Consider the following 13,753-nt stretch of genomic DNA (forward strand, 5'->3'; position numbering starts at 1 on the left):
TGGTACAAATAGAGCTGAGGAAAAAAATCAGATAGAAATAAGTTGGTCCTCTCCTACATCTGTCACAAGCCTCACTAATGGAATAGTGTGCAATTACCCCTGCACACAGGCCCTGTGGTGTTAGAGTCCATTTGACCTCACTGGAGAGCGTCCTGTTTGAGCCCCAGGATCTGCTCAGCATTTGGAGCATCTGCAGATAGACAGGCTTTTCTGTGGAAATACACAACTCTTAAAACAGCAGGCAGGAGTCAGCTGTTAGGCAAAGCCAACGGAAACTACCATGGCCATAATCCAATGGGTAATTCCTTATTTCCTGGGTATCAACACAAGCTTTGCAACAAGGGCTCTACCTTGTTGCAGTCAGTGAACTTGTGTGTGGGGCCACGGGCTGCACACCTGCTCTGCTAGTGAAGGGCTGTGAATATTTTCTAAATTCAAAGTAAAAAACAAAACAAAACACAGAAGTTGTGCTTGGCTTATCTAAATGTAATTAAATGTCTGATATGTAATACAATCTTATAAGTTCAATCTTGATTTTTGGTGCCAGAAAATACTATCTGAAGACTCACTTGAGAGCACCACCAGCACACGTCATATCTGTCCCCCAAAATTAAATTTTTCTTCTACTAGCCTGAGGCTACTTTATTCAGCTGTATGAATTAATTTCTTGCACTTTTTTTCTTGTTACATAGACATATATTCAAGTTAGGCTCTTCTGTGAATAGGACTTTTCTTGATTACTGGCAGTGTTTCATTCCATTGCTTGTCTTTTAAGTTATAATTTCCTTATTTCACAATGTTTTAACTACATTGGCTGCAACTGTTAACAGAATAACTAGCGATTTTGAGGACCAACTAGGAAGGCTTTAAAAATATTTGATTAGGCAATTTGTTTTACTAATGTTTCAACATCTTCACTTGATTATTTTAAATGAGTGTTGGTGCATATCCACTGCGGTAAAATACTGAGAAATTTTATTGTCTCTCCTAAATAATAAGCTTTCACTGGCATAAATGCATGAGCTAAGGAATACAGACAGGATTCAGGAAAACAAAGGCCATATTTACCTGGCAAAATTTACCACAATAGCTTTCATGGGATGAAGTTCAAGCCACTCTCATGAAATCAAAGTGATTTAATTCCTAAACAGCATTAAAGATGAAGGCAGATCCATGGACCTGCTTTCTCTCATCCCCACTTTCAGCTATTCCTGCCCAGTAGTTGCTCCAATAAGATGACTTCCCAAGGGCTTCTGAACTCCCTGCTCCAGAAGTAGGAGAAATGTTGTAAAATCTCAGACACACAGCATGAACTACAACTACAGTCAACAGTAATGCAGTGGCAACCTGTCATTAAAGCATCTATTCCATTGTCTCTGTCAAAATCCTAGCTGATGTCCAGTCTCTTAACCAGAAATACTCCCAACCCTACTCCATTTTATGTGATGAACTTTAATGTACACACCGCTTTGAAGTCGTCATCTTTCTCAACCCCACATTTTCTTATGTCTTAGATGGATCTATCTCCTGTGAGACAGAATAGATGTATTTTGATTTGATTCCATTAGGAAGGTAGGTTAAGACTGAGACAGAAGATAACCTCAACTCTAACAGAGGTCCTTATTTATGGCTGAAAGTAAAGAGGGTAAGAGATGGGAATTTTTAAAGTTCCAAACCCCTTGTCAGAGGAATTTGTGCAAACTTCTGAAAAGCCCCCATTCAACTCTGTTTTGAACACTTGCAGGGATGGATGATCCACAACTTCTCTGGGCAATCTGTCCCAGTGCCTTACCACCCTCAAAGCAAAGAATTTCCTTCCTGTCTTTGCTCATCTAAACCTGCCCTCTGTCAATTTGAAGCCTATCACTCCATGCCTTCATCAAATGCCCCTCACCAGCTCTCTTGTAGCACCTTTAGATATTGGAAAGTGCTCCAAGGTCTCCCAGAGCATTCGCTTCTCCTGGCTGGACAACTCTTTCAACTCTCTCTTCATGAGAGAGGTGGTCCACTCCTCTGAGGATCTTTGTGGGTCCTCTGGACTTGCTCCAGTGGGACTAAATCTATCTTGTGCCGAGATCCCCAGAGCTGGATGCAGACATCCAGATGGAGTCTCATCAAAGCCAGAGCAGAGGGGCAAAACCAACCACCTTGATCTGCTGGTCATGCTTTTGAAATACCCCAGGATATGGTTGTCTTTCTGGGCTGGAAACAGACACTGGCAGGCCATGCTGACTTTTTTGTCAACCAATAGCTGCGTATCATTCTCAGAGCTGCTGTCAATTGACTGCCTACACAGCCTGTACTTGTGCTTGGGATTGCCCTGATCCATGTGCAGGACCTTGTACTTGGACTTGTGGAATTTTATGGGGTCCATTTCTCTTCTGCAGGCCCACTTCTCAAAATCCCTCTGTGTGACATCCCTTCCTACCAGCGTGCCAGCTGCAACACACAGCTTGGTGTTGTTGACAAACTTGCTGAGCGTGCACTCAAACTCAATGTCCACATCACCACCAAGATGCTAGAAGATACTGATCTATGACACCACCATGCAACTGAATCCTTGAGATATGGATGAAAGACCGTGAAGGTGGGACCCAAAAATACCTTTTGCCACAAGAACAGACAATGGATTTATTATGGTTTGCTTTTTCTGTATTGTTCTCAACAATTTTCTGTAATGCTCTCAACATTTAATTGTTAAAGTGTATTCACTCCTTTCTGTAATCAATTAAGACATGAATCAATTATGGCAAACATTTTAATTCCTTAATAATTCTTTAATCAAAAGCTTTAACAACTCTATCTGGAAATACAACTAATCTTTCCAGTTTGATGGTCATTTATTTTGTCTCTACTGATTTTAAGGGAAAAGCAAGCAAGAGACTGTGAGATAATCTACAGTAGGAACTGCTTACCAACTAGGATTGCCTGTAAAAACCAGAATACTGAAAGGATGAATATCATACCCTTTTTAGAAAAGCTGGCTCAAGTGATGTGACCATGAGGCAGTTATTTCTGAACTTATTTTCAGTGCAAACAGAGATAAAAGATGGGCTTCCAAGCATAGAAGTGAATTTTTCTACTGCAAAAGGTTTATTTTAAAAGATCTGTCATTGTTCTGATTGCTCTCATTGTCATTCATTGAAATACCAAGGGCAATGCTGCCAGGATTTGAGTGTGGGCTCTTTCAGTACCACAATTCTCAAGAGAGTGAAATAAAATCTCTCTGAGTCTTCAGATAGTATTAAACATTAAAAAATAATGCTCCTACATCTAGTAATATTTAATAAATTTATTACATATTACCCTAATGCAGGTTTATACTGTTGCTCATATAAGGACACCTTACGAATTATTCAGTTGCTTCTCTGTAAATGTCTTATAGTTGTTCATGTAAGAGACAATTACAAGAAATATAAGCAAAAACATGTGAGCAATGTAATAATTCAGGAGCAGCCACATAAAGTTAAACTATATTTTAACCTATATTTATATTGCAAAGAACCAGCTTGGATATAGTTATCTTACATTAAATCATTATGAAAAATCTCTCTTAAGAACACCTAAAACATTAGCGATTTAATTTATCTCAATGTATGCACTAAATACAAATACCCAACTTTTACTGGCTGAAATCCTACTCCATTTAAATTAATTCTTCCACTACTTCAGTGCAGCTTGGGAATTCATTAAGTGGTGCAGAACCATTAAGGCCACTGTGACCTGTCTTCAACAAAAATGTAAAATCAAGACTTATAATTTACAGCTCTAATGAAGCAGCAGTCTGCTTTTTAAGTAACATCTAGGGTTTTTTTTATAGAATACCTTTTAGATTGTTTATATTAGGTGAATACAAAGAAAGGGAAGAGATGCTCTGATGGATGATTTTCAGTGTTGGCCAGTGTACAGTAAATACTGACCAGTTGCTATCCAAGCCCTTATTTACCTGACTAAAATGACCACTATAATACAGAGACATCAGAGATTGGAAGTGAATCTCATTTTAAAGAATTCCACTCCTGAACAATATTTTTCTTTTAAACTCCAGTAATCTCCCCTGAAAGAGCAAAAAGTTGCTAAATAAATGTTGAATCTATGAAAATTTTAGTAATATATCATTTTCCATAGCATGAAAGAACAATGTCAATTCTATTGCATATATCTGTAACGAAGCTCAGGATCTGCATGGTGAGATTCCAAACCATAGCAGAAATGTAATTAAAATCTCTAGTTGTTGTGATCTCTCAAACAAAGTAGTGCTAAATTTTCCAAACCTTAAAAATATCCTGTAGTAAACTCAGTTGCATCTGCAAAGTTAGGTCTCACTAACAACCTAGACCTGCAGACAGATATGAAACTAAGTTGTCAAAAGAACAACTGCATCCCAAAGAGCAAGGTCAAATATTGTTTCAGCTTTTAAATTAATATTTTATAGGCTGTGTCTTCCTTTGAACTTAGTTTTATATTCTACAGAAATATGCTACCTACATCTTTTAGGAAACCTGATAATCAAGCATGAAAGTTGAGTAACTGCTTTATGTATTTTAGATTACGTTCCTACAGAGATTGAAGATTTTCCTTTTACATTGATGACCATATCTATTTTCTGGAATTATCACACATTTAATTAAAGTCTCTGTATTATTTCACATGCTTGTGATTTATGATTCAGTAATGAAAAAGCATAGCTAAGTATAATCTAAAACAATGGAAATCTCATATCAACATTCTTCAATGCTGCAAATCATTTCCTATGTAAACTACATTTCCACTGATCAGCATTCAAGAAAGCAGCTCATTTATTTTAACTGCAACTTTCATTAATGTACTTCTTTAAAACCTTGTTGCCTACACAGAGTTAGATATTTATTCAAGGACATAAATTTCCCAGTTCTTGTTATCACTTATTATTTTTCTTAGACTCCTACATATAATGTCACCAATTATAGAAAGGAAGACGAGAAAAAAATTCTTGTTTCTCTTAAACAGAAAGGAAGGCTAGAAAAATTCAAGCAACAACTAGACAAGAGAACTTAAATGCCACACAAAGTAAAAAAAAAAAGAGTGGCTGCATAAAATAGCAGCAGCCATATGCTTACAGCCACATCTTGCTGCAGAAAGGTTAAAATGCAGTCAGAACCAACTGCATTTTTAAATGAACAAGCTGCTTCTGGGCCTAAACATGTACATTGTCTTACTGCAAACGAATGGATGTACCTGCAGAGACACGGGGACAGTCTGGCAGCATGGACTCCACCGACGTGTCCAGGGGCTCGGAGCTAGACACCCAGTTACAGCAGTTCTGTAAGAGCAGGCAGGCAATTCTTGGGATAAGCCAAAAACTCAGAGCAGAAATAAACACAGATGTTGTAAGTGAGGAAAAGATCACATCAAATTACTCAAACTAATTTAAATAGCAGTCACAGTAACAATTGTGAACTGTACACTACACTAACTTACACTTACTGATGATGAAATACTGTAATTTCATACATAATTCAGCAGATTTGTAATGTGCTTAAGTATCATGTTTTTCAAATGCTACTTTGAGCGTCAGTGGACTTGAGTAGGTGCTTGGACCAACTTGTGCCTGAACTACCACCACAGGTATTAAGATTTTCCCAGTTGGTGTTGATATAAACAAGTGTTAGTAGAAACATAGAGCCTGTTCGTTTGCTAGCATTAAAAAAATCAGAATATTTCAGGGTGTTTTGATGCCGTACACTGTGGAAAGAACATTTGTGAAAATATGAAACAACATATTATAACTAAATAGAAACCATCAAGACAGCAGATTAATATTCAAATAATTGGAAATATAGGTGAGATGAATATGCATGAACATTAAAAAAAAAGGCAAGTACTGGTCTCAGGAGAATTATATTCAGGAAGTCTTTACATTTACCTTTCATTCCTGAACCTCTGAGTAGGATGAATTTACCATGAATTTTTTAATGTTTTGCTCCAAATGCTATCTATTCAGAGTAGTCTATAAACTGAAGTACTAAAAAATATGCTTTCAATAAAATACGATGAAATGACACCAAATCTACTGAATTGAATATTTAACTATAAAGCAATTACATTTTAAATAAGATTACCAGTTGAACAACAAGATCTACATTGCTTGCTCTATTAAAAATCTGAGCTTTCCCTTTCTGAAAACCTGACCAGCTTCATTAAGTGGAAAAGGTAAAAGAACTGCACAACTTTTTGGAAAGACCCAATCAATTTTCAGACAGATTTCTAAAAAAAAATAATACCATCAGTTCATGATAGTAAAAATGGATGAATTCTCTTCTGGTAAACACCATGTATTGTGTATTTGTAGATGCTTGCTGCCCTGGTTGTGCACCATGGAGTCGGTCCTCACTGTGGAAAGATCCTTGACTGGTAGATCAAGTATCTTATTGTATTTCCTTAATTCATTCTGTCTGGAAGAAGATGTCAGCTGTGTTGCAGTGAGGAGAGAATTTCAAAGGCTTCAGTCCCCACCAATAAAGGGCAAGGAATGGCTTTTGAATAGATTTGTCAAGGCAACCCTACTGTTCTGGGACCAGGGAGAGCAGGGACAACATAAAGGAAGGGTTGCTGTATGAGATTAGAAAGTGAAGTTCACAAAGCATGGCAGATTTTTGTAAGAAACAGTAGATCAATGAAACTATTGAACTCAATGGAAAAAGAAAAAAAACAAACACACTACCTAGCAATATAACATATTTAGTAAAAAATTGTTAAAATGGAAGTATTTCATGATGGTTTTAAGGTTTAAAGTAGTAAAGCATTATAGTTTTATGATTTGCATGTGTAATTTTAATTAACAGCTGAATGTGAAATTGCAAATGTAAGGTGGTAAAAATTACAAAAGAAGTAGAATTTTTATGAAGTATTACAATCATTTGAAATAAGTAAAATTAATATTAACTACTGATAGAACACTACATCAGAGAGCTGGAGATAATACAGAAGATTAGCACACAATTAACTAGCTTTTATATACAATGTGACACTTGCCTGTAAGAAATAAGTATTCTCGAAAGCAGTGTCAAGATATGTAAATGGATGATTTGTTTTATCATTCATCACAGCCCCTAATAAATTCAAAAATCATGACATCTATAGGTACTAAAAATAGGCCACCAGTGATACAGGAGAGATAGCTCCAATGAAGAATTACTTTATTTTAACAATTCATTCTTTCAATGACAGCAATTAGCCCTACAGACAGGCAGCGATTAGGTGTATATTTTAATTATTATTCATTTTACCACTAGCCTTAAACCTGATTAAAGTAAGAGATATCCAGGTGATATGCTAGTTTTAATACCACTCAGCCACATTTCACATATGTAAAATTCTTCTTTCTTATAGGAGATTTTTAATGCTAATGTAAGTTATGACACTCCATCCACTTTTTAGGCCATTAATCATTTAACTTATTCTTTAACATCTACTTTCTGCAAATGAAATTAAAGGTAATGCACTTTCCTTATTCAGACTAAATGCTTAAAGAAAAATGGAGTTGTCAGATTCAAATTACAGGATTTAAAATTTCAGTTTTACTACATAACACATATTTTAAGGTTTTGATTTCCCATAAAGAAAATGGGGATTTCTCTGACAGAGCCTGTAGGGGTTACCTTTCTTTATATTTTTAACACTTAAGTCAGAGCTGTCAGGCTGCATCCCAGGTGATCCTCTATTCCCATCAGTCACCGCCTATAAAACTTTAAGGTTAAGTCAGGAATAGGCAAGGTATACTTAAGTTTCACTAAAACCATGAGAAAAAATCAAGTATAACAGAAAGTTCAGGATGTGACTAGTTTAAATTCACCCTGTGCATCTACTATTTTAGTGCTCTGCCATGGGAATGCAGAAAACAGAGAGAAGCATGATCTGGTGAGGAAAAGACTCATAAACAGTAGTTTAGTTAGTCTCACTCTAAAAATATGATTTTTAAAATCTCAGCAACCTCATACCTAAGTATAAGAACTTCCGAGTGCTACAGGAGTAATTATGAAAAGTTGCTGAAAGGATATTTTGCCAGTTGTGCAAATCATCAAACTGAGTCATGAAGAACTTAAAGGAGATTTTCTGCCATTGCCAGCAGCATGGGGTGCACCCAGGACTTTGCTCCAGGTATCAGGCACTGCATGGGCTGCCTTGGCATGTCTCTGTTTTGCTGACCATCAGGAAGAAACACTGGACTTGGTGCTTTGACTGCTAACTTGGCAGTTCAGAAATGGCTTTAATCTTCGTTATTTTAGTGGCTGGCGTGGATATATAATTTCCACTGTTCTGTATTATGCTGTCTTTCACACCCAGCCATATTTATTCAGCCATATACAGATGTATATACTCAAATTCTTAAAAAAAAGGCCTTACCTCTCGCATCCACTCTCGAATAGTTTTCCCAACCTCTTGATGCCACACATTGTGAACTGAGTCTGTCAACGCCACAGCAGTTACCCTATTCTTTACTTCTGCCTCTCGCTGAATCATCTGTTAAAAAATATTGTATTTAAATGAATTCCTTTTACTGAATAGAGTCTGCTTCGTCAGAGATAATGATCTTAAACTTAAAAGGAAACAGCAATAAAATTCAATACTTGACTTCATTTGTTTTAAAATTTATACAATTGCTAACAGGTCCAGCAAAACAGAAACACCTAATATTTTTGATAAAAAAGAATAATACTAACTTTTAACTGACTGAACTATTCAGTTCTATTATTTTCCATGTGGCTTGACAATTCTAGGATTAAAAGTATCATAGTGAAAATATGGAAGATTCCCTGAGGACACCTTTTACAAGCTTCTCCAAGTTCCTATTTCAGTTCTTCAGGGAAGCTGGTACCTGTGGTTCACTGTAAGGTTCTCATGACTATCATCTACTAATTTCCAGTAGATTGCTGTAGTTTTTCTGATGTACAATCTCACTTTGACTTGTATAGGTTTTTTTCTCTTTATCCAATTTAGCTATCTTGCACGCTCACCATGGTCCCAAAATTCTTCTCTCTTCTCTTATTCATATGCTTACTCAGCTAACACCAAAGCCTTTCAACATTTTTAGGATATTAAAGAGCCTCTGTTGTTGCAAATGATAGTATGACTAAATAATATCAGTTCTAAAACAAATTAAATGATTGCTGCAAGTAACACAAGCAAACTGACAAAGATGCTGTGGAATTCAGCACTACTAAGCAAGATAAAAGGTACTGGGAAAGAATTGTTTGATATCAAAGACAGACAAAAAGGTTTTAATCTCCTGACATGAGTGATCCTAATTTGTAACACTGGATCAAAGAAAGCGTAATAAATTATACTTATAAAACCAGCATTTCACAACTGGTGTCATTATCACTGTATATGCTGCAATAAAGTTTATGTGTATTTTTAGGTTTCCCTTTGCATAAATGTAACACATACCACATTTCTAAAATCAGGTATTCTTTCTTCATGCTCTAGTAACTGCTTATCAGCACACAGGCTGCACCTCTGAACCCACTGTTCCATGTCCTTGCCATAAAAATGACTCCAAAAACCTACCAGAAAAAAAGGTTTTGAAAGAGATAGTATCTAAAAACAAGAACTGTCAGCCACACACACCTACCTCACTTTAAAACCTGCTGTACATTGAATAAGTGTTTTAAATACACTTTATGTACTAATATTCCTATTACAGTGTTGTGCATTCTAGCACTCATTCGGCTGCACAAAACACTGTGATTAAACAGGCAAAGGTGCAAAAATATCACTGTTCTTGAAGACCACATACCTACCAATTACTCAGAGTTATTACATGCTGGGTGAAGTTTAAAATCATCACCAGCTCAGAGTATTCCAGCATGACTTCCTCCATGAAGGGCTGGTATTCAGAAGCACTTCTAATGATCAGCAAAGATAAAAAATATGCTCTGCTTTGGAAAAGCAGGGTTTTTTCCAAGCTACTGTGTTCCATGTTTCGAAAACTAGCCACCCAGTTCATCTTAGAACATCACCTTTTTCTTCAAATCTTTATAAAAAAATACAAAGGTGCAGTACCCTTTTTCTTTTCCAGACCTAGCTCAGGTTTGCTATTCTCAATTTCCCTATGCACATGTAAGAACTGGCAGCTATTGATCACCATTTCTTTCTACTCTTTCTTCATATAGTACATACAGTCTTTGCTTTTCAGATCATATATGATATATAGGAAATAATATGCAATACCCAACATGCTCCTGGTGCTTGCCATTCAGCTTTGTGGATGCCTGCAGAATCGTATTCTCTTCACAAAGATCAGCAAAGTGACTGAGGCTGACAATGTGATGTTTTTTGATAACTCAGCCACAGTGCTAGGGTTAGGATAAGGTCTCATGGATGCAGCAGCAAAGAGGGATCAAAGGGATTAACTGAGCTTCACTTACAGATTTCTTAACATCCAGCCCAGAAGAAAAAAGTTTTGGTAGGCAACCATGCCCTTCTGAGCCAACTTAGAAAGAAACAGACAAAAACAATACATCAAGTGGGGAAAGAATCAAGGGTATAACCTTCACTTAAACAAGAAGTCTAACATGTCCATGTTTCAGTGACACAGAAATGTCACAACAGAGCATGTCAAACTAAGGACACTTTTGCTTCTATCAGAGCAGCTCAAGTTTCCTGCTACGATGGGACATTCACTGATAAAAATAATCAAGGAGAACAGATCCAGGTTAAGCTCAAGCAGCAGACTCTCTTATCAGGGATGATAATTTACCCTGCAAGAAGATACAAGAAGCTATGTGCTTTTGGGCACAGCTGCTTCAATATTCAGTAAATGCTTCAGATTCAATGGACTGATAGTTCACAGTTAGAATATACTCCTCTTTTCTAAAACCAGTTTTAAATAAAGATAAATTTTAAAAATTAAATGAGGGGAATAAAAGTGTAAATGTAAAACAGATTGACTTTAAACAAAAATGTAGTATCCAGCTACCATTCAAATTTGATAAAACTCAAATGTTGTTCTAGATTCCAAGGGAATGATACTATGGGATGCATGATTTACATTTCCCAGGACTTGTTTTATTCCATGCAGCCTGTAGAGTCTTTTGAGGTGAACATAGTAAAACTGAAGATATTTAATAGACCACAGTCTACTAAAAATACTTAAAATTTAGACATTTTTCTTCAGAATGATTTTTTTTTCTGAAGCAAACAAAGGCCTAAGAATTTTGTCTAAAGTTCACTTATGCCTTATAATCTTTTTGCATCAGTAAATTCCACAGACAGAGTTTTCACAACCTAGGAATTTCCTGCTTAACACCCATTTAAAAATCTTAAATTATTCTTAGCTGGATAAATTTTGCAAGAAGACATCTCTCTGTGAACATCATCACTGGATAGCTCACTCTCCCCTCATACTCCTTCTTCCAAAAATTCATTTACAACCAGAAGTAGGTAAACTGGCATTTCTCTATTACATAAACAGGTTCTCATGTATCACTCTGCATCACTCATGATTTTGGGTCCTCTAGACTTTCCCAATAATTTTCTCTCTTTAGACATTTCTATTATTTTTTTTTCTTGTGTTCCTTCTTGGTAGTCATAGTAGAGTTTGATTTTGTAACTTATTAACCATATACCAACACCATATATTTGATTCCCTTAGAATAACAAGTTGTAGACCAGTTTTCCTTACAACAAGTTAGAAAGCATTCAAGCATCCTTTTGAAAGTCCATTTTATCCCAGTGGTTGAAAATTTGTTCCTTCACTTTGGAAGGGAAAATGTAAATTATCTAGTTGCAGAAGTATTCAGTTCTAACAGTTACATAAACAAGAACTTGAAAATCCCTAAAAATGCATAATAATATATAATAATTACTCATTTGTTGCTCAACTTAATAAGTATTCTACTGCTAATCTGTAAGTTTATATTACATATGAACTAAGTTATTGCATAAGTTATCATAACATTATAATGTCAAAAGGTTGATACCTGTATTATCTGTAGTGTGCAAATAAAGCCTAGCTTCACACGTACAATACATATGCAGTATATTTAGCACGCATATATAGTCAGAATAGATGATAAAATACTCCTTTGGTATACATTTTATAGCATAATATTTCTGTCAGATGAAAGTGTCAGTGTGTTAAAAAAGGACTCAAAGGTCTGATCTTGCTAACACGAAAATCCATGAAAGCATCAATTAGACTTTAGGTAAATGGGCTGTGGGAGTAAATCCTATAAACATTGATCCCATACTCTTTATACCTATTCTAACAGGTAAAAAAGGTAAAAATTCAAACTTCTGAGAAAAATTAAGTTAAAATATTTATTTATTTTTGCAGGCTTTTATTTTTGCAGGTTCATACAATCAAATCAAAACCCATCACCTTATATCCAGGGAATATTTACTCTTCTGAGTTGTTTGTAATTAGGAATGAGGAAAAAATGGTTTAAAAATTAATAAAAACACATCCAAATTCTAAATTCTCTTGAAGTTTTGAAATAAACTTTTCAGCTACTTTCTTTGTCTTCCATAGCAATTTCAGTTGTGGCATGGTGTTTACATGCTATGCACTGGGCTTCAATGAGCATGTTGACAAAAAGCATTTGACTTGGAGCTATATAATTTTGATACAAGTCCTCCACTGTACCCAGTTGCATCATACTGGTTTGAGACTCTTAAGACATTTTGGTATCTGCAAGCAGAATTCTTTCCAGAGGAAACAACTGGAAGCCCTTGTCCAAAATTCCTCACTGGTTTCCGGAAGTGCAATGAATTTGCAGTAGAAATCCTGGTGGAGCAAAAAAGCTCCAGTTGGACACTGAAATATTTGTAAAAGCAGTGGTAGAAGGGAAGAGAGAAGAAATCACGTAATAGGAATAATGTACAAGAGGGCAATTTTTACTTCCTTTTGGAAAGGCATGTGGACTTCTTTTTGGTAACTTCATATGCTCTCTTTCTAACTTGCTTGTTACCAGTCTACAGGCCAACAACCATCATGTCACTGAGTCTCATACAAACCAATTAACTGGTCTGTCTTCCTGGCAGCACTTCAGCCTCTCCTCAGTTATGAAAAACTCCTCTTCACCAGGAAGTATGTAATTCTGTATTCTGTAGTGCAAGTTTGTTGGTCTGGCATTCCTAAGACCTTTCACTGCTTCCTGAATAGAATTCCTGAATTTCTGAAATACTCTCAATTTTCTAAATTTCTACATTTCAAAGTGGAATTAGAGCCCCAAGCCCTCACAAAATATTATTCATTAGGAATTAGAACTGTTGGGCAGCTATGCTCGAACAGCACAAAGCAAAAATAATTAACAATCCAAAGTTCCACAAGTTCTCATTTTCAATTAGCAACAACAATCATCTTCCCTAAATGAATTTGCAGATGTGATAAAATCCCTACTTGCAGTAGACAAATACCCTGATACACATCAGTTTTGAAATAGCAAAAGAAAATACCTTCAAAAATACAATTAGAAAATGACCATAGCACTTCCTGATATTTTGTTCAAAGATCCACTCGATGTTACATCTACAACTGTGATATTTTTCTACAGCAGTAAATCACATTGCAACAGTAGTAATAATGCATGAACAGATTAGAACAGATTGCTTTAAAGAATCTGGAGTCTAGGACTTGTCAAAGTTTGCAATGCAAACCAATTTCTTTTGCAGAACTTCCACTGAAAATTACCACCTTGCATAGGGGCTGTAAGTTCATAAAATCAATCATGAGTAGAATAATATTTAAGTCAAAAACAGCTCAATATTT

The 13,753-nt window shown here is 35.8% G+C and overlaps 1 protein-coding gene across 3 annotated transcripts in view; it reads right to left on the reverse strand.

The window, feature by feature from the left end:
* The window catches only part of ARB2A (ARB2 cotranscriptional regulator A), a 261,976-nt gene that overhangs the window by 63,887 nt on the left and 184,336 nt on the right, over nucleotides 1–13,753 (reverse strand). For all 3 annotated transcript variants that reach the window (XM_083883527.1, XM_083883525.1, XM_083883526.1), the window contains 2 exons: nucleotides 8,386–8,502; nucleotides 5,218–5,302 (listed from right to left, as the gene is read on the reverse strand). In XM_083883527.1, the coding sequence (XP_083739653.1) occupies nucleotides 5,218–5,302; nucleotides 8,386–8,502 (202 nt within the window). The remainder of the gene's footprint in view (nucleotides 1–5,217; nucleotides 5,303–8,385; nucleotides 8,503–13,753) is intronic.

This window comes from Zosterops lateralis (genome assembly GCF_965231275.1).
Source record: "Zosterops lateralis genome assembly, chromosome: Z".
In the NCBI taxonomy this organism is placed as follows: domain Eukaryota; kingdom Metazoa; phylum Chordata; class Aves; order Passeriformes; family Zosteropidae; genus Zosterops; species Zosterops lateralis.